The sequence below is a fragment of the Lepisosteus oculatus genome, chromosome 5 (genome assembly GCF_040954835.1).
Source record: "Lepisosteus oculatus isolate fLepOcu1 chromosome 5, fLepOcu1.hap2, whole genome shotgun sequence".
Lineage (NCBI taxonomy): Eukaryota > Metazoa > Chordata > Actinopteri > Semionotiformes > Lepisosteidae > Lepisosteus > Lepisosteus oculatus.
In genome coordinates, this window is record NC_090700.1 from 61,439,776 (window position 1) to 61,460,178 (window position 20,403).

General features: G+C 36.0%; 2 protein-coding genes across 2 annotated transcripts; both read left to right on the forward strand.

Moving 5' to 3' along the window:
- Window positions 1-3,389: 3,389 nt before the first annotated feature.
- Window positions 3,390-9,915, forward strand: LOC102682364 (cytochrome c oxidase subunit 5A, mitochondrial). The gene is made up of 5 exons (XM_006628956.3): window positions 3,390-3,590; window positions 6,301-6,417; window positions 6,857-6,978; window positions 8,485-8,613; window positions 9,745-9,915. Exons 1-4 carry the CDS (start codon window positions 3,518-3,520, stop codon window positions 8,596-8,598), a joined length of 426 nt encoding a protein of 141 aa, XP_006629019.1. The 5' UTR covers window positions 3,390-3,517; the 3' UTR covers window positions 8,599-8,613; window positions 9,745-9,915.
- A 1,300-nt stretch (window positions 9,916-11,215) lies between these two features.
- On the forward strand, window positions 11,216-20,260 carry fam219b (family with sequence similarity 219 member B). The gene is made up of 6 exons (XM_006629091.3): window positions 11,216-11,450; window positions 12,241-12,343; window positions 13,727-13,817; window positions 15,611-15,688; window positions 16,243-16,291; window positions 16,656-20,260. The coding sequence occupies exons 1-6, from the start codon at window positions 11,394-11,396 to the stop codon at window positions 16,809-16,811; spliced, it is 534 nt and encodes a 177-aa protein (XP_006629154.1). The 5' UTR covers window positions 11,216-11,393; the 3' UTR covers window positions 16,812-20,260.
- The last annotated feature ends 143 nt before the right edge of the window (window positions 20,261-20,403 follow it).

Consider the following 20,403-nt stretch of genomic DNA (forward strand, 5'->3'; position numbering starts at 1 on the left):
AAAATTTTATAAAAGCATTTTTCTGATTATATTTATTTCATATGAGTATTTCTTTAAATCCACTAACCCACAAAGCCTACAATAAGAAAAGTAAATTAATTTAAAACTTATCTTAAAAGTAAGACTGGTTCATTTTTTCTAATAAGCAGCAGATGAAACCCAGACCTCTTCAGCGTTGCATTTGGGAGTTCACTATCTCACTCATTCCAGATGGTTCTTTGCTCCCTTATCTTATGGACTGGGCACTGCCTCCATTTTTCAACTTCACTTATCTAAAAATCCTTTAAATTGAATATTTATTCTTTCAGTGTTTTCTAGCTGCAAAACACAGATGACATTTGAAGTCTTCCCTTTGTATCACTGTAAGTAAAGGCTAAAGTATTTTTTTTCACCCAGAAACTGTCAAACTGTCGATGATTGTTTTTACAATTGCTATAGAACAGTAAAGATAGGCATATCATGAAGATAAATTAATGATAAGTGGATTTAACACTTACTGATTACATATTTAAAAAATACAATGTCCACTACAGGATTAATGACTTAGTCCAAATTTATGGTTGGGACTGGGATTATGGTTAGAGAAAAACCTAGGGTGAGCAATGTTTTGGAATCTTAAAGGAAATGGACTCTGAACTGCCCTCCTTCTTTTTCACTTACAATCAGTGCATAAAGACAAATAATTGCATTATACACACATGCATGCATATAAAGATGATAGAATATATCAAGACAGAGGAGTAGATTGTTTAATTTTATAAACACAACCAATTCTTAAACAATATTGAGATACAACAAAATCATGGAATCATGGAATCATGGAATATGTACAGTATTTCATATTAAGAAAAGTGTTATATTTCCAGTAGCTATTGGGGGAAAATAAAGTCACTCCAATTCATTTTCACAAAAGGAAAAGTCTTGTGAAGATACCTCTGTTGCTAGACTCTTCTGATATGAGTCCAGTCTAAAGATCAAGTGAGATCACTTCACTGAGGTTTTTACTGGTAAGCAAATAACAGCAATAACGTTGCTCTAGTTTCACATTAAGCTACACCTGACAGAAAAAAGGCAGATGTACTCTGTCTAACCTCCTCACTTTCCCAATAGTGAGATGTGGATGGGGAAATATGTCATTGTGCACTAGATTAAATGAAATATTTGATTCAAAAAGTGGACACTCTTAAGTTAATGGCGTTCGGTTCTGAAGTGCTTGGTCTGTAAACGCAGATTTATAATTCAAGCAATCAATTTTATTTTTAACTGAGCGTTCTTGAGGCACTTTACCTAAAGACAATAAATACAACACATACAATAAAAATCATTACAGTATACAGAATATATGGAAAAATATAACTGAGAAAGTTAAAAGAAAGAAATAGATTAAGAATTTAATAGCATAAGAATATATATATGTTTTAAGGCAAGATTTAAAAACATCAAAGAAAGCTGTATTTTTAATATGGTCAGTAAGAGAAAAAGAGGGAACCAATGAAAAAGCTTAGTCCCCTAATGTACTGTACAATGTGAAGTCTTTGGAACGTTAAGCAGAACAGATACAAGTCAACAACGTGAGTGAAATTGGACATGTGTAAACAATAGCTCTTGAAGGTACACAGCAGACAACCTATGCAATGCCTTATAGGTCAACAAGATAATTTAAAAGACTGTCCTGTAATAGACTGGTAGTCAGTGCTGGTTTTCAGCAAAAGAGAACTAATATGTTCAGAATTTTTTTAATCTTGGACAGCACTCAGTGAACATAGATAATCACATACTGTAGTTTCTATAGTCGTTTCTTGGATGATCTAGCTAATAAAGCATTGCAGTATCTAGACAGTAGTCTAACCTTGAGAAGATTAACATGAACTAATTAGCATTAGATCGCATTAGTTCATTAGCATGAACTAATTTCTCAGCATCAGGCAGAGAAAGAATTGGTCTTAAATGGGATGTACTGAAGGAGTTAAACTGCTTTTCATGCATTTTCCACTTTACCCAAACATTCTCTTTCCAAAGCACTAGACCTCTTACAAGAGCTGTTTCAGAGAACGATGAGATCAGTCTACTTGGTTAAGGGGATCAGCTCTATACCTGGCAATGATCTCCCCACTCCATCAAATGCTTTCTCATTGTTTAATGTTGTTAAACATTAAACAATGAGAAAGCATTTGATGGAGTGGGGAGATCATATAAAAAAACTGCTAGCTGATCCACATATTTTAAGATATGCGAATCGGGAACAGACGTGTTGTCATGAAGTGTAAAGAACATGACATTTGCTTAGATCCAAACCTATCACTTAAATACCTTCTGTGTACTAGTGTAGTACTATAAAAGCCTCTGTGCCTCTCGTTAGTGAGCTCAGTATTAGTTGTTTCCTACTGGGTATTAGTACATGCAACGATGAATGATTTTAAAATGACAAAGTTAGAGGTTAGCATTGTGGTTTGACAAATGCGAAGACAAAACGTGATGTTATGCGACAATGCGTCTTAAGTTTGGAGTTTTACTAGAATACATCAATGTAGAAGTGTCTACTTTTCCTGTTTGCAAAACCAATCATTAAGTTGTAAGCCCTCTGAAAAAACAAAAATGACAACACGTTTCACTTATTTGAAATGTATGAGTCTTTGATGTTAGTGTCTCATCCTTCCGGGAAATGGTTCTACATCAGCAAGTAGGCGAGTCAGACTCAAGACCAAATGCGAAAACAATCTCAGATTTATGTAGTCAGTCTGAATCTATTTGGAGTAAATTTCATTACCCAGTAGTATGAAACAACGATACTACGCATACTAAGTCACGACAGAAAGACTGAAATATCACTTAGTGCATTTAATTTGATGTAAACTTTTTACACCTGCCAATTGTAAGTTGCAGGGTGACATGGCTGCTGGACTCTTTGATATATCTAGTGATCCACCGATAAATTTCGCGCAAAACACTAATCGAAAGGTGACTGTGAAACACAAATCACGTGAAAACGGCCAGGAACTCATGCACACCGCTACGTCTAGCGGTGACAAACTATTTTTTTAAACTATTAAACGTATACAGAATTTACAAACACAACTACAACCAGAGGATCAAAAACAGGTACAAGAGAAAAAACACAGAAAAAAAACATTTAACCGCCAGAGGTAATGATGGAAATTATGTGATCAAATTGTATTTTTTTACAAATTTCATACGTTTTCCTTGCTTTATTATTTCTCAAAGTTTTTACAGAATTTAAATAGTTTCAGCTCCTAGCGGTGACAAACTGTGCACCAGCTGATACAAAAGCGGCTGTTGAAGCACGCTCCTTTCCTTTCCAGTCTGCCTACAACGTCATCTCAAAGCACAGCAGAGTTTCACGTTTTAATCCCACCCTTTCTCGTCAGCGTCCTGCGTTGAACAGGTCCCGGCCAGCGTAGCGCAGCCGCAGTGCCGACTCCGGCTTCCCTCCCCGTGTCGTTCCGATGCCCTTCTTGTGCTGAGTCTCATTGAGTTTCCGCTTCTTCTTTCCCGCACCATGTTCAGAGCCGCTGTTCGATACACAGCCTTCGGTATTCGGAGCCTGGCCCGGACTCGCCAGCAGCACAGCGGTAAGAGTCGGCTCGATAGGGTTGGAGGTCGGTTCACGGTTCCGCCGGAGAGATTGCGAGCCTTGGGCCTGAGGGGTCATGCAGTCTTGCCGGCGAAATGAGGAGGATCGAGAGGCAGCGAGACATGCATTGTGTGGAGTAGATGAAGGTCTTAACTGAGCACATCGGGTAGTGGGTTTTTTTTTAGGTTATTTATCTTGTTTCACAAACACGAACAAAACCTTAGAGGCGGTATAGAACTGAGATTTGCTCATACCGCAGGGGACCTTTGTTTGAATTGGGTCTTGCACCGTCGTTTCTTAACACTAGTTAGTATTTCAATTGATTGTATGCCAAAAAATATGTGTCAGATCACCGTCTCATCTACGTGCATTGTAAATATAAAGTTAACCTGTTTTAATGTGCATTGTATTCAGTTCACAAGCTTGATAGGATTTGAGTGTCGCTGCTAGCACACAGGAGTACATAGCGGTCAGTCTTCAAATATGTGGATAAAACCCTATCACACTAGAAAAGAAGTGCAGTAAATCTTGCATTCTGCTTGTGAAGTTATTTTACGTGATTTGATGAAAAGGCTTAAAACATCTTTCTGGTTCTATATATTGTGTCCTTGTAATGACCCACTGGAGTTAAGGCTTTAAGGCCTAGCATCTGTAGCTACCTTTCTCCGCATAGCTTAAACCAGAAACAGAATAAGATTTCACACCAGGAAATGGTTCATGATTTTATTTGACTCATGTGGTTTTTAATAGTTATGGCTTGATAAATCGAGCAATTTTTATTCCTCAGTAAAATTTATGATGGCAGCCTGTTTGCCGCACAGAATTATTTCGAAGCGTTTAAAAATAACTTGAGATCTTTTCAAAATTTCTTGTTAGATAGATACTTTATTGATCCCGTGAGGGAAACTGCAGGGCGACAGCAGCTTAACACAGACAACACAGCACAGTGTAACGAATGACACAATAATAATAATACAATACAATACAATACAATCAGTACAGTGAGAAGTGCACTAAGAAGAGTTACTCACAGTCCAGAACACTCAAAGAACAAACTAGAACAGAACAGTACACAAAAAGTCGTATTGCACAATATAAATATAAATGTATTGCGCGGGTCCCTGGCATATATTGCACAAAAACGTTTGTAAAAGGGAAAAAGAAAAAGAACAGATGTATCAGTTTACTGTTCAGTCCAGAAACAGGTCACTGTCGATGTTGCCTCTGCCCAGACGCAAGGTGGGTGTGTAGTACAGTCTTATGGCAGAAGGCAAGAATGACCTCCTGTAGCGCTCCCTGTCGCACCGTGGATGAATCAGTCTATTGCTGAACGTACTCTTCATTTCTACAAGCCTGTCATAGAGGGGATGGGAGACGTTGTCCATGATGGCCTCTAGTTTGGACACCATTCTCCTCTCAGCCACTACCTCCAAGGGGTCCAGGTCAGACCCAATGACAGAGCTTGCTCTCCTGATGAGCTTGTTCAGCCTTTTAGAATCCACTGCTCTAATCCCAGGGCCCCAGCATACCATGACGTAGAAAATGGAGCTCGCCACCATCGACTGATAGAACATATGTAGCATCTTACTACATACACTGAAGGACCTGAGCCTCCTCAAGAAGTAAAGCAGTATCCGTATTGTTAAATATGGATACTGCTTTTGTGATGTATGTGTGACATTGCAGGGCATAGTGCTATTATATTTTAATTTAATTAATGCAGTTATGTAATTTGAGACAAGGTTTGAGTTATTGACATTTTGTTACAGACAATTGGGTTTTAAAAAAAATACAAGTCTTTTCCTGAAGATTCTATGGGATGTCTTACCTTTTGAAGCTGACAATGTTGTCAAACATTTTTTGGAAATCTTAAAATATTTAAATAAAGATCCTCAATACTTTCCAGGTTTGTATCTGGTTTATAGCAAAAGGTTTCTGTCTTAGTGTTAAATTTTTTTCCTTAATCTAAGACTAAACACAAAACGCTTGTTTGGCTATCTATTAAAAATATTTGAATGTGAAGAACTGTACAACCATGATAATAATAGTAGCTAGAAAAATTGAAGAGTGAATACTTTACCCCTTTATAAAATGGAAGATTGCAGTTTCTGCATCCTCTTCATAATGCAGTAGTATTGCAAACATGAGCTGTACAACAGAACTGCCAGCAACAATGTTCTTTGCCAGTCGGGAAGTTCACATTCATGCAAGATTCATCTCTGCGTTTTCTATTGGGAGTGATTGATTGTAAAACGATTGGTCATTTCATGAGTACCTTGCTGGAATGCATTATTCAAGAGCATCCCAGATGTCCAGCAGGGTTATGATTAGGCTTACGATGGGCCAAAATAGGACGATTTTGGCCCAAGGAAGCCCATTGACTAAAATGGTTTGACAGTGTCTTTTTTCCAGCGACATTCACATACAGTCTAACTTTTACCATAGATATACTTGAAGAACTGTTAAATAGAATTGCCACTTCGCATCCTATTTGGAAAGATAGGATACTGGGAAAGATTCCCGTGGTATTTAAACCTCCTGAATACTGGTTAAATTGATTTCTTGCAGGTATTTAGAAAAAAAGTTGTTTTAACATTTAAAGACATTGTTTCTTTAACATACAAATACAGAAGAACAGAATTTCACGATTTTCAATGTGGAATCTGGTACCTGACCCCACTTGTTGACACCGGGTTTGTTCATCCTAGCTCCCGTGGTTTCCCGCTGTTATTCACATGGCAAGCAGGAAACAGATGAAGAGTTTGATGCCCGCTGGGTCACTTATTTCAACAAACCCGACATCGATGCCTGGGAGCTGAGAAAAGGTGAGTTTGTTGGAGTGCATGGCATTTTTCATGTTCATTATGGAACCATTCCTGCAGTTGAAAACGTACAGGAGTGTGCAGGTACATTTCCAGATTAGTTCTTGCAACCTTGACCTTTTTTTCTCTTTGGTATTTAGTGAGATTTGCAAGTACTCTTGTCTTCTCCATTTCTAGTGGATAGATATACAACTATAGCTCAATAAATGACTTGGGTTAAATCCTAAAATAGGTCAGAACAGATTTTGTAATACATGATATTAACATTTTTTTCTCGTAGAAGTCTTAATGTTATTTCTTATAATGAAGCTGTGGTTTTAACTTCTTTTATATCAATGTTGTTTGTCCTGGATTGTGCAGACTATTGCTGTTTCAACAGAAAACGATGGTGGAATTCTAGACCACAGCTTTAATCCCAGTTCTTCTTGCCCTCGCTTTACAGGCATGAACACCCTAATTGGTTACGACCTGGTACCTGAACCAAAGATCCTTGACGCTGCCCTGCGGGCTTGCCGGAGATTAAATGACTTGGCGAGCGCAATCCGCATCCTCGAGGCCGTCAAGGTGAGAGACTGCTAATAGAGCCTCTTTTTCTTTACACCGAAGGTACATTTTAAAATCTCTTGTGTAACCTTTATGGATACATGACAGGGGTTTGTATTTAAGTATACTTATGTATTCTTCTCCATTAAACATATGTTACAGAGTAGGACGTTTCAATAAGGAAGGCCCAGCCCAGCACTCCCCTCAGGGGAAGTCAGTATGTTTCCATAGTTTCCGAGATTTAGAGCAAAAACAAATCAACTGAGTACATCAGAGCTGTGTGTAGCAACTCTACACTATTTTGTATTGCTTTTTAAGATTTTTGAATAGAGACAGAAGACATCCTCAAACCATACGAATCTGTGAACTAGATATCGGCAATCAAATGATATACAGAAATTCTTGTCTACCAATCTAGGATTGTAAAAACATTCAGAGTGAGGAAAGTCAAAACATTGAGACTACGAGTACTGTTTTTGTGTTGAGTTAATGTAATAGAATGCCTCCCTTGACTCTAATGAAACAATGTATAGTTGGTACCACATCCTTTTTGTATACAGTATATGTACCCTTTTGTGTTTATTGCTCTTAAATCTGGACAGATGTTACAAGTGTAATGCTAGGAGAGGTATACAGACATTAAGGGTCTGTTTTATCAGTCTCCGAACACCAACAGGTTAACTTTCATTAAAATAAAATGGAGAAGTACTTATTATGATAAGGTCTCCTAGTAAAATGAACTACGCCACAGAAGGAAGTGCAGGTTGTAAAGTGAGATGTTATGATGCCGCCCACACACACACACACCCCTGCTACGTGCAATCTTGTAAGTCACAGTGTCTTCTTTTGTTACATTATGTAAACTACTGAATAACCAAATGATCATATCCTTAAGCAACAGAAGAACATACACAGCACTGGTGTCACAGTACCACTCGAATGTAATAAATATTTAGATTGATCAAGTTGGTCAATGTATAATAAGCCTAACAAATAGCTTAACATTGTTTTTGCTTTAAATATTTGTTTTATTGTGTTAAATATTTACATTAAATTCAAATAATGCACCAGCTCAGGGTTTTGACTTGGAAGACTCCTCAATTTGATCCCCAAAATCTATAATTTTCACTTAATTTGCTTTTTTTCCTCTAATTAACAGTGAGCTGTCCCCATTTATTTCTTATTTGCTTTCTTTGAACCAGTGGCTTCATTAACAATTTAGAGTTAAAGAATCCAAAGTGTTCTGTTTCAGGCATTACTCGAGGGTTAGCTGTGTGCTCCCAGCAGTCACTTTATTTCACAGCATTTGGCCTTTTGAAACTGAAAGGGAAAGCGTATTGAAGGGCATGAACAAGGCTTGACTCCTAATGTGTGGAGTTCAGTAAAACACGATTTCAGTCAGCTGTTCAGTTTTCCAAATTTAACTCCTGATCCTTAAATCTACTTTTTTTCAAATGGATTTTTGTGACTGTGAAGGTGACAGGCTGTTGGTGCTGCCAGTGTTCTAACCAAAGTTTGTTTTGGCAGGATAAAGCAGGACCTCACAAAGATATCTACCCCTACGTAATTCAGGAACTGAGGCCTACCCTGGATGAATTAGGCATCTCCACACCAGAAGAATTGGGCATTGACAAAGCATAGACCTCAATCCCCTGGGTAGGTAGAGCTGAATACTGCTTTGAGACTGGCCCTGTCATGGGAGTCTCAAAAGATTACAGAAATTTGTTTTTGTGATTTGTCATTTATTTAAACGATGCATATCAAAAACACACCAATACTAAAGGGTGGGAATTTAAATTGTAGAGGTATTTTAATTGTTTTCTATTTCTGTAATTCTTTTAACAGTAAAATATTTTTACACTTTTCAAGCAAAATTCAGTGTGCAGATGTTTTTCTAATGAGATTCACTTTAAACTTAATAATTGAGAATGTGAATTTGTGTGGTTCACTTTCCAACTTCTTAGATCAGCAAAAGCCTAGGTTAAAAAGCAAAAAATAACTGTTTATTCAGTTTCAAAATGTTAAATTAGTTTTGCCTAATGCTTCCAAAATATCAAGAAAATAGTGGTGTCCAAATAACATTTGATTTATTGGTAATTACCACTCTGTTTCAACAGATATTCATGTTCTTAATATTCTTTATAAGTGTTTTGAAAATAAGTTCATCTGGTTCCTGTCTATTTAATATAGAATAACTGGTTGCTTTTTATTTTGTTTGTCACCAGAATTGCCACATTTTCTTTTACACATTTGCTTCTGGGAGATGTTAAAGTCAGGGAGAAGACTGCTTTATATTTTGTCCTTGTTAAAATGTACTTTCTGAATTTGATGCTTCCTTTAATGTGTTCACACAGGAGAAAATATAAATGCCTCTTACTATAGAGCAGTACTATTAAGCTTGTGTCGACACTAGCAATATGAAGGGCTCAAAAGGGCTTTTCAAGCTTTGACCTTTTTTTAAAGGTTCTTGACATTACTGGCTTTGTGTTTCATTATCCGTTGGATAAATACTTTCTGTCAGAAGCAGCAGTAATGTGGGACAGACTCCATTTGCTTTGTCCTTTGTCACTTACATTAATACATACATACTTACATACTGTCAGTCAGGGAATATTATTATAATAAGACAACACCAAATTTTGTAAAATTCACAATCGGCTCTATGTAAAACTTCATTGAAGCTTTGATTATTTTTCTTTACTTGACTTATCTGCCTTTTAATGTATAAGCAGTATAACCCACAGTAATATCCTAGATACAATAAATTGTACTTATCTCTCTTTTTAGGCTGATCTCCAGAGGACTGCTGTCAACAGTGTAAAACACTTGTTCACTGCACTTGAAGTCTTGGCCTTGTATGCCCATGTTTGTGTGATATTTACATCGGCCTTTGTTGTGTCCTATTGTATGTAAAATGATGGACCTAATAAAGGAAAAATAATTTAAAAAACAAGAAAATGTGTTCCTTTTAGTTATTTTCCCTTCTTTAGATTTGTCACTCTGCAGATGCAATATAATTTTCCTCCACAGGACATTCTCATTTTCAATTTCTGCAAATTTTTAAAGTAGTCTTTTTTAAAAACATTTTTTACACTTTGAACAATATTCAGTCCAACATTATACATGTAAATAAAGTATATTCTTCCCATGCTGTATATTTGTTGATTTCATGTTATTGATCACTCTTGTCAGAGTTCAAAGTTGTCTGCATAAGGATCATTGGCACGTGGATCTATGAAAGACACTGCTGAACTATTTATCATTATGTTTCTGCAGAACTCGGATATTTGCTTAAGAATAGAATATAGTGTGTGGCTCTTCACAGGTAAAGAAAAGACTCTTTCTTCACTCCATGAAATTGCTTTGAAATAAAGTAAAAGTAATAATGCTGGAAAAAGCTCTCTTAGGATGAACATTCAATAAATGTTGGCCCTCACAATGTCCATACAGTATCAACAGGAAAAAGTCATTTGCTAAATGCTAATGATCATATACGTGAAACCACAGGTGCTGTTCAATATTGATATAAAATGTGACATTTTGATGTCTTGCTTAATTTTAGGCAACTGGTCCTCAATGTTTTGCCCATTTCATACAGCATTTGGGTATAACCCAGTGTGCTGTGAAAGAGCTTTGTAATTTGAGCTCATATTTAAAAAAAAATGTATTTGAATGTTAAGATACTTGGACTGGAATTAAGGTCAGATGGTGAGATTGCATTGATCTGAAAGTATTATATTGTTAAAAAGAAGTCTTCAATCACTGAGTTACGGGTAAACTACCTGGACCAGGCAGTGAATCCTGAACTGTGATGTTTCCAATCTAAACCTAATTGTTAGCAGAGCTCCACCTGCAGAATAAAGAGATAGCTATGTACCCCCGCCCTACTGAAATTAACTTTCTGCAGAGCAAAAACTGGTGATAGTCCTACAGCTCTTGGTCGAAGTAAAAGATAGCATTTAACCACATGTCCTTTCTAGGCAGCTTCCTGGGGTTGCACACACCTTTAAAAGCAAAGCGGTCATATGCATAAGGGCAGCGTTGGCATCTTTTTTTCAAGATGTACACACTTCAGTAATTTCTTTTTGGAGCATACGAAATCTGTGATAAGGAGTGATACTTCTAACGTTTGCTTCACTGTTCCTGAAAGTATGCAAAAGCAAAACGTTACACAGCTCGGCAGACACTCTTACACTGGACAATCGCTCGCGTCCCCGCCAGCTGAACGCATGCGTACATGCGTCTGCCGCGTACTTCACTGTCACCGGGAAGCGGAACCAATATGTGGGGTCAAAGCAGCATAGCCAATTTAGAAGTTGTGTTACAGTCTACTGAGTTTAATCAATTCTAAATATTTAACGTGTTTGGCCACCATGCTACAGAATAAAGAATGAGGATAGAGAAAAGCTGCTAAAGTGAAAACAGTGTGAGAGAAGATGGAGGTGCCGGAGAAAGATTCTTTGCTTTCGGTACCGGAATCGCCACAGACACTGGTGGGTAAACAAACATAGTTCAGCTACCGCTGATGTTCTTATCCAATTTTATAGACAATGCAAAATCATAATGTCAGTAGATATTATAGTATTTTCTTCGCAGTTTACGTTTTGGTGCATGTTTAGACTGGCAATGTCTTTGAAAGATAGGCGGTTTCCAGATTGTAAATTTATGTCCCTTTTAAGAAGGTAGAATCAATACCTTACAATGTACTTACAATGGCGAATCCTTCCCGAATTTGAAATATTCCTGTTTCGCCTGTTAAAACAGAGTCTGTAGTTTATATTTTGCAAGTACCTATGTGAAAGTTGTTTTGTAATAGAATTACATTTTTTTAAGTGGGTTCTTCTAAATTCCAGAAGAAAGTAGCCATGTCTTCTGCGGTAGTCTAACTGAGCGGTTCCACTCTCTGTCTGACTACGCGCGATAAAACAATTCACATTTCAAATAAAAAAAACATATTTTAATTGTAATGGATACAAGTACTTGTAGTACTTATAAAGTTTCATAAGTTAAAAATCCATTAAGCTTAATTCTTAAGACGTCAGAGAACCGTCACATTTCACTTTACTGAGGTTGTTGTTTAAGGAGTGGTGCTTATTTCAGTTTAACTAGATATATCTTGCTTACTGCTCGGAATTGAAACTATTAATAGGTTTGGTCAGTTGTGTAGTGGGGCTGCCACACAATACCCAGGTGAGTGATTGCACAAGCTTATTTTCTTTCCAACTGAAATCACCATAGATAAGAAGGCCTTTGCAGTGTGTTGCTTTTTTCATCTTCTGTCAGGTCCCCAGTAGCAGACCAAAATGGACAGAGAGTGGGGCGAGGCCTGTAGAAAAGAGAGGCCCGTACATTATGTCCAAAGTTCCTGCAATTCATCTCAAACTGCGTAAGTGCTGTTTCTGGAAGTGTCACTTATTTTGTAATTGTTGTGAGTGCACCTGCTAGAAATTCCTAGGGATATTTTGAGATATTCAAGTATTTGCCCATTGCAGCCATGAAAAAACAACTGGCCTTTATCTATTTTTTAACGTGGTTTAGATAAAATATTGCAATAATATATTGTATAAATCTAAACAGAGCAGTATTAAAATATGTATTCCATGCTGAGAAGAAAAGAAAATAAGCTCATCGTTTGTGGACTGTGGACTGTGGAGGCCGAAAAGACACCCAGAGATGGCTCCACAGCAGAAATGTTCTGTTTCTTTTCTTTTATTTTTAGCAGGGAATAAACCTTTACTTGTTCATTTGTAGCCTACGCATGCTGATGCAGCTGCCTACTTGAACTTCATCAACCCAGTATTAAAATATGTACAACTCACATCAGCTTGCAATTTCATCACCTTAAGTTGCTCACAATGTCTCACATGGCGGCCAAACTGTGGAATTACCCATGCATTGTCTAAATATAAAATATAACCAAAGGAGACTGTGGCATCACAAAGCTCAGAGTAATAATAGAACTGTCAGTAATTAAACAGGAAGAAACCAAAACATTATTACTTCATTTGAGGGTTTTACTTTTTTAAAGTACAGATTGAATGTATTATGATTACTGTATAGGAACTGAACTCGGGGACCCAGCACTGCAAGGCAACATAGCGAACCACTACGCCACCATGCCACCCATCCTTCATCATATTTCATAAAATAGGAATTTTCATTCTTCGATTCTTAATCTAGAATTACAGATGCATTCGGCATCAGATTAATAAAATAAGGAAGAAAATGTATTTGCATGGAGTGTCATGCAGATCACCGTTTGTGTTTCTCTGGTGGCTGCAGTTTCTGTCCAGGTGGTCAGCTCATGTGACACTCTCTGGAGCTACCTTCATATTCTACTACATCATCATCATCATTAAGAGCTAAACAATGAAAATGGAAACTTTTTTAAATTGATCACATCCATCAATTACCATGCCAGTTGCTCTATGATGCTGATAGTTCAGCTTTTGTGATGACATGCAGTATAGCATCAAAGTAACACAAATAAAAAATTTTTATGCTGTTTAATTGCTCTCTCATTGACAAAACATTTTAAAAGACCTTCGTTTCGTGCTAATTTTGCAAAAGCTGAAAAGGTGTGATTCTTGACTTCAGTAGCCCTGGAGCAGAGGGATGCAGAGCTTTACTGATCCAACTGCCGAGGTAAGGTTGGCCTTCATGCCATTTAGGAGTCATGTGTCAGCCTAGACAGCCATCTTGGTTATTATATCTGACCACAACATTAGTAAGATAATGACCGTCATGTTTATTTTACCTATTTTACCAGAAAGGCACAGAGATATGGCAAAGAAGGCCCTGAAGAAGAAAGGGTTGACAGCTGGAGCCGTGGTCCAGCAGCCTAAGCCAGGAGCTAAGAGGTGGATCAAATAACTCATGTCCCATTTCAAGCATGTCTTAGTATCTCTCTTTTTGTGAAAGAAACCTGGAATTCCTGGTGATGTTGAGCCCTTTGGGAAATCTGTGTTCATATATCAAGAATGTGACTTTATGTATGTGCAGATATTCTTTATGCTCCAAGCATTTCAAACTGTTAACTTAATGTAGAGACTTTTAAAATGTACTTGGGCTGTTAAAAAAAAGTTGTAATCATCACATTTTATGGTGAATAACCAACAAGAATATAATCAGTAGGTAATAATTGAGTAAGAGTTTTAAAAATAACTAGATTCAATTGACTAAGCAAAGTCTTATTTGGCGGAATAAAATCCTAAAACCTATATAAAATTTAAATTACTACTTATTTTATAATCCAGGGCTTTAATGGCATTTGTAATTGAGTTTCTTTAATAAGACTTTTTTTAAATAGTTTTTGCCCTTGTCATTAGGATTAGTTATCTATTGTATAATGCAAAATGTCTGTGTTTTCTGGTCCTTGTAAAGTTGAAAGAAAGGTGATAAGTTGTAGTTTCTTATTTGGTTTTGAAAGGACTGTGTTTGCAGAAAATGAGTTTCACACAACATATTCTCATTTGCGGTCTTCATGTATAGCCAACTTGAGTCTTATCTGAAGGGACTTGATTTGTCCTGAATTTCTCTGAACATTAGCAAACATTTTGCCTGTAGGATGCCTTTACAACAGTAATACCACAGATGCTGCTATTAATGAGAAAAAGCTCAGGATTTGTATACTTAAGTGAACTGGTACTCCATAATTTGAATGTGCTTTTGTTTAGGATAACCACTTGATATGTGAAGTCCCAGGTAAGGCTCCTGGCTTGTACTAAACTGTAGTAATTCATGTAGCAGTAGAGACCTTTACAAGATGACATGAGAGATACAATTAAAAATGAAGGAGTGCAGTACGATAAAGTTATTTTGGTCATTGAAAAACGTTTTAAGAAAGAAATGAGATTACAGTTTACTAGCCTTTCAGTACACCAAATAAGTTACACACCCCCGAGGTTCTACTTTTTGTAGTTTTAACAAAATATATGGATAACTATAGTGATATTTTACAGACAGCTCTTCACTGTTATTTCTTAAAGCACAGTTTCAAAGATCTACAAGCCCCATCTTGTGGTGATTTATATGTACTTCACTTTTATTTACATGAATATTCTGTATTTAAATACTTTTCTCAATACTTTACATTCATTGTGAACAGTTTATAATCCTTTTACTTCATGGGTTTTCAATGAGTAAAAAGAAGAATACTACTATCATATACTGTCTTTGTAATTTGTAATTAGTAAATTCATACTTTTTAAAAAAGTAAGGTTATGGAATATTGCAAGATATTTGACTTTAATATCAAGATACTTGCAGTTGTGGCAGTAATTGTTATGGGCCTATGTATAGCACCACTGGGATTTTTACGAAAGACAGTTTGCTGTGGTTTATAAGTATCATAGACGGGAAGAAGAAAACATTTTAATCATATGTGATTCAAACACAGGATGCATCTTGCTGTATTAACATTCAAATATAATAAACTTTTATTCTGTAACCATGCACCAAAAAAAATGCATCAAAGTGCATTTTTTTTGTTATAACACCTAAATAATATATCGTCTCTCATTGTCTTTTCCACTTGTGGAGTATATGTTATAGTACATAAAACTACATTATATGTCAAATTGAAAATTAGTTCATGTAAAATCATGAAGTAATGATGTGTTTATATTAACATTAAAATGTCCTTCTCTTCAAGGAGCGTGAAGTATAATAAAGGGTATGCTGCTCTCAGTCAAAACTCTGAGGATGCACTTGTATCATTGGATTCAGATAGGTAAGACACATTTCTCCTCCTTTCAGTTTTAGAATTCTACAGATGAACCTATCGTTACACAATTCTCTCACAAAATTATATGACTTATTTAAAGCTAATGTTTACTGCTAATACTCATTTTGCTTTTCTCTTGCTTTACTATGCACCATTTTGAAATGGTGAAAATCGCTTAAAGCTTTCACGTGGTGAAAGAAGGCACCATTGCTACATCTAGCCAAATTTGCTTGATTACATATACAATTAAGTGTAACCCTATGTTTTCCTATAACTTTCTAATATCTACTATGTATACTACACTATATATACACTCCTATTTATTGTACATTCTTATTGTATAGTGTTAGTACATGATTTTGCAATGTTCTTTCTGACTATTGAGATATACATCAGGAAACAAGGGTTTAAGAATTTAAGGAAGATAATTGTTACAGAGCTGATTAAAGTTTTATTAAAAATTTCATTTTATTTAAAACATCAATATTTTTAGTCTAACCAAATTATGACTGGCAGTTCCTTTTGTGTAGTCTCATCTCTTACCAGTGTTTCTTCCTCAGTGATGCTGAACCGGAGTCCCAGTATTCTTCTGGATATTCTTCTGCAGAGGTGAGTCTTTCAGCCAAGACAAGCCACAGCTATGTACATACCCTGCAGATCATGTTCTTTGTTAGATCACAAAATCTAACCAGGTTTATCATATCTTACTCCTGTCTAAAAACTCCTTGTCCTGGTTAATTTGTAGATGAATGTTCATATTAACGAATTAATTTCCATTTGTCATCTACTGTATATATTATTATTAAAGCAGTGCAGTTTGTCATTACATTGCATCTCATTGGTACCTAGTTTTTTAGTTCAACTTTAATCATTCAGAGTTTTGATACAACTGGGTTGTATAATTATTCTTGTAGTTGTGTAATTACTTCCTGATCACGCTATACATACAGATGGCTGCCTATCCTCACTGCAGGTAAACCAGGACCTGAACAGGCAGCTTCTTCAGGATGGCTACCGGCTGGATGAGATGCCTGATGATGAGGACCTGGACCTCATTCCTCCAAAAGCCATGGGTTCTTCTACCTGTGCCTGCTGCTGTGTGGAGACCCCTTTGTGCTGTATCCAGTAGCTATAGGAGCATAACAGTTTTGTCAGCTCGGAGTGGCACAACCACCACTGCATTGGTCATACTAATGTATTGTAAGGTCAGTGTGGGCACCAATCTTCATACACACTTTATGATCCTTGAGGAAAAAGTTCCATTCCAGGGCTTCTTAAAAGTCACAAGCTAGCTTTTCACGAGAGTAGCTGCAGAGTGACTGGGCAGTTTTCAGATTAGTGCATGTGCACTTTTTTATCAAAAAGCGATCTGTCTTGGTGTTTAAATTATCACCACTTTTTCAATATGAACGTTTTGTCAGAGCTTGCCTTCAGAACAGGTTTTAATACTTTACCAAAGTAATGAGACTTTCATAAAGGTGCTATTAGAGAACTTCCAATTCTGTTACAGTAATATATTGGAAACTAATCTGAAAAAGTATGTAGTGTAGAGATTGATTTGTCCTTTATGTTGTTTTGGACAAAAGGACAAAATCTACTATTTGTATGGAACTTTTCCCTGATAATCCCACTATTAACAAGATTCCAGATGATGAAGAGATAACATGAATTCTTAACTACTTCCAGATTCAAAAAACTCTTGGAATAAAACACGTGGTTTAAACAAATGCAACAAGAATCTCCAGAGAAAAGGTTTCCTTTTGTCATTTGTTGGTCTGAGTAATTTGTCTCACTGTTGTGGCATCACATCATGCCCATTATCAATCCCAGGATCAGTCTGTTACTAAATTGTTACAACAAAGGTCATTCAGAAACACCATAAACCAAAATTGCTACTGACAGATTATTTAATAATTTGATACCATTTAAAAGCACTTTCACTTACATTGGTGATATAACAAAGGTTATTGGTAGGCCTTTGCTTTCCTTGCTTTCTTCATTACTTTGAAACGGAGAATTCTTTCTCAGTTCATGGTGCAGAATAAGGTATAAAATGTAACAGTCCTTGATAACTACGTTCAGATTGAATTCAATCCCTTTGCACTTTAATAGCAATTTCAGGTGATATTTTTTCTTCTTGTTAAGAAATATCCAAGGAATTCTGTTTTTTTGTATCAATAATAATTTGTAATAATTTTTAGTAATTTGCTGAGTTAGAAGGATTCTGAATTGCTATCCTGTCACATTCTGAAACATAGTGGGGACATTTTATTAGCATTGTTTCCAGGAATTCTTTCTCTTGAAGCGCCTAGTCCTACATTTGATAGATATTTGTTTTGTACAAAAAAGGCCTTTTATAAAGACCTTACATGGACCTTGTCAAAAATGTGGACTTCGTTTAAAAAAGAGATTTGGCAAAGTATCACTGGTCAAGGTTTCTTTTTATGTCCAATGAAATAAGTTCTCTGCAGAAAGAAACGTATTGTCTGATACCAGGGGCACATTGGCAGACTTCTTCAAGCTACCATCCTTTTGAAATGAGAGTACTGGTTCTCAAAATAACGATCTGTGGCTTGGGCCATCAGACTATCATTATACTTGTGTGCTTACTTAATAGTGTACTTCAAGTAGCTTACAACATATTTGTATTTTACATATCTTGCTAATCATCTTGTAGGTTTCTACCCAACGTAATCAAAAAGAGTTCCTTGTCAGAGGTGTGGGACAAAAAAAAATTAAATGTTTCACTAGCAAAATAACATTAACGTTCATACAAATTGTTTTATTTAAAATGTGACACTATGATGTTTTTTTTCTAGAGAAAACAGTTTTCCATTTGGTTTTAGTTAAAACACTTCCCTGCCCTTCTGACAAGTGCTGTATATAAATTAACAGAACAAAGGCAGAAACACTAACTTTTCTTACTTTCTTATCAGAAGTAGCTATAACTGCTAACACTAGAGGAAAACTGCAGCTTTGGAGTTGTAAGTGCCTTTCACAGTTAAACATCTCTGACTCAAAAGCAATTGGGCAAAAAAGAGAAGAGATTATGTAACACAAACAGTTGCTTGCCCTTTTCCCTTAAATACTCAAATGTTTGCACATAAAGTTAATCTAGTGATCTTTATATTTCTCAAAAATCCATTAAATGACTGTTCAATTTCAGTTACTATTCCTCTTGTTGTTTTTTCTGTGTTTGCACACTGTGGGGTTTTGATGTTACCTGTTGTCTCTATTATTTGCTCTTAACTGTTCATTCTTGTCATAACATGAGGTGTTCATTGTTTGAGGGGAAAAATACAAAGTGAGGAGTGAGACACTGAGGGTTTCACTTGTCAATGTTTCACACTTAGCAATTTTTTTCTGACTTCTATGACTGCAATAAAGCCAATAAAAAAGAGAAGGACTTCATCACTTATACTTCAGATTACACTCCTGGGATTTATCACATTACAAAAGAAATAATGAAAGCTTTTGCTAAAACGTCAGGATGTCCTGGCAAATATATGAAGTATTGAAAGGGCCATGATAATGAAAATGGTATGCAGTACACTGAGGTTTACAATTCTGTTACAATATACAACTATTGTAATGTCTGGTATCTTGATATTTATCCAGTTAATGCATTGCAGTAAAACTTAATTGATGTATAAACGGTAGTAAGCATTGTTGGGAGTAGGATACATCTTACTCAATACATATGTAAAGCAAAGTGAACACCATGTAAAAGATTGTATTTTCATTCATTGTAATGATAAGTAAACATCTGCTGGTCATTTTACTTATGATCATCTTTGGAATTCAGTTGATCATCTCTTTTTATCTTCACAGCTCAATGAGGATATATTTGATGTGTAGAACATCTCAATATTGTGCACATTACATGTTTTGTGCTTTTTAATCCCCTGCATGTTTGACACTGGCCTGCAGAGGGACCCAGGTTTCCAAGCCTTCTTCACAGTTTACAGTAAGAGTATGTTGAAAAGCTGTTCAGTTCAAGTTAAGGAATCCACTGGTCATAATGTGTCATTTTCTTGGCATGTTATCTAAACTTCAAGGGACCAGTAAAATTAACTGGATGATTTGTCTTCATAAAAGTTACAAGAAGGGTTTTACACTTTGTGTTACTTTTTTTGAAAGATTGTAGTGCATCTGTTTGCAAGCTGTACACTCCTGTTACTTAAGATATACATTTTAAAAACCCTTTTAAACCCTTTCTTCCGAGGTGAGACATTTTTGGTGCAATGTGCTACTTAGTATAGAGCAGGAGTATTAATTTGCTGTGTCTTTGTGAATTCTCATGTGTGTGTTTTTGACTCCAGTTATGTTTGTGTTTAAATATTGTACTGATCACAGTGCAGTAAGTAGTCACACTTGCTGTACATATGTGTACTATGCAACTCGCTTGACAATCCTTTCTGTACTCACTTTGCTAGTTAAGGCTATTAAATGTTACTTAGTGCTGAATGCAATACATTATTTATCCTTTATATATATTAAAATTTAAGCTTTGTATTTAATAAATGAAAATTGTGCTGTTGTTTATAAATAAAATTATTTACTCTGGTGTTTTGGAAATGGTTCATATAGCATGCATTTTTTCATTGAGCAAAGACAAAAAAAGAACCACCCGATATTCATTTTTTGACAGTTGCCCTTTCAAAGAGCTTTGATGGGCTTAAAGTTTAACTGACCTTTAAATACTTCGACATTAGAATAAC

What these genes read in the sequence shown, in the direction of transcription:
- LOC102682364 (XM_006628956.3), top strand. Translation starts at nt 3,518, where the DNA reads ATGTTCAGAGCCGCTGTTCGATACACAGCCTTCGGTATTCGGAGCCTG. An exon ending in GACTCGCCAGCAGCACAGCG is followed by an intron (nt 3,591 to 6,300) that starts GTAAGAGTCGGC and finishes TGTTCATCCTAG; the next exon opens with CTCCCGTGGTTTCCCGCTGT. An exon ending in GCATCCTCGAGGCCGTCAAG is followed by an intron (nt 6,979 to 8,484) that starts GTGAGAGACTGC and finishes TTGTTTTGGCAG; the next exon opens with GATAAAGCAGGACCTCACAA.
- fam219b (XM_006629091.3), top strand. Translation starts at nt 11,394, where the DNA reads ATGGAGGTGCCGGAGAAAGATTCTTTGCTTTCGGTACCGGAATCGCCA. An exon ending in CCTAAGCCAGGAGCTAAGAG is followed by an intron (nt 13,818 to 15,610) that starts GTGGATCAAATA and finishes CTTCTCTTCAAG; the next exon opens with GAGCGTGAAGTATAATAAAG. An exon ending in CTGGATATTCTTCTGCAGAG is followed by an intron (nt 16,292 to 16,655) that starts GTGAGTCTTTCA and finishes TCCTCACTGCAG; the next exon opens with GTAAACCAGGACCTGAACAG.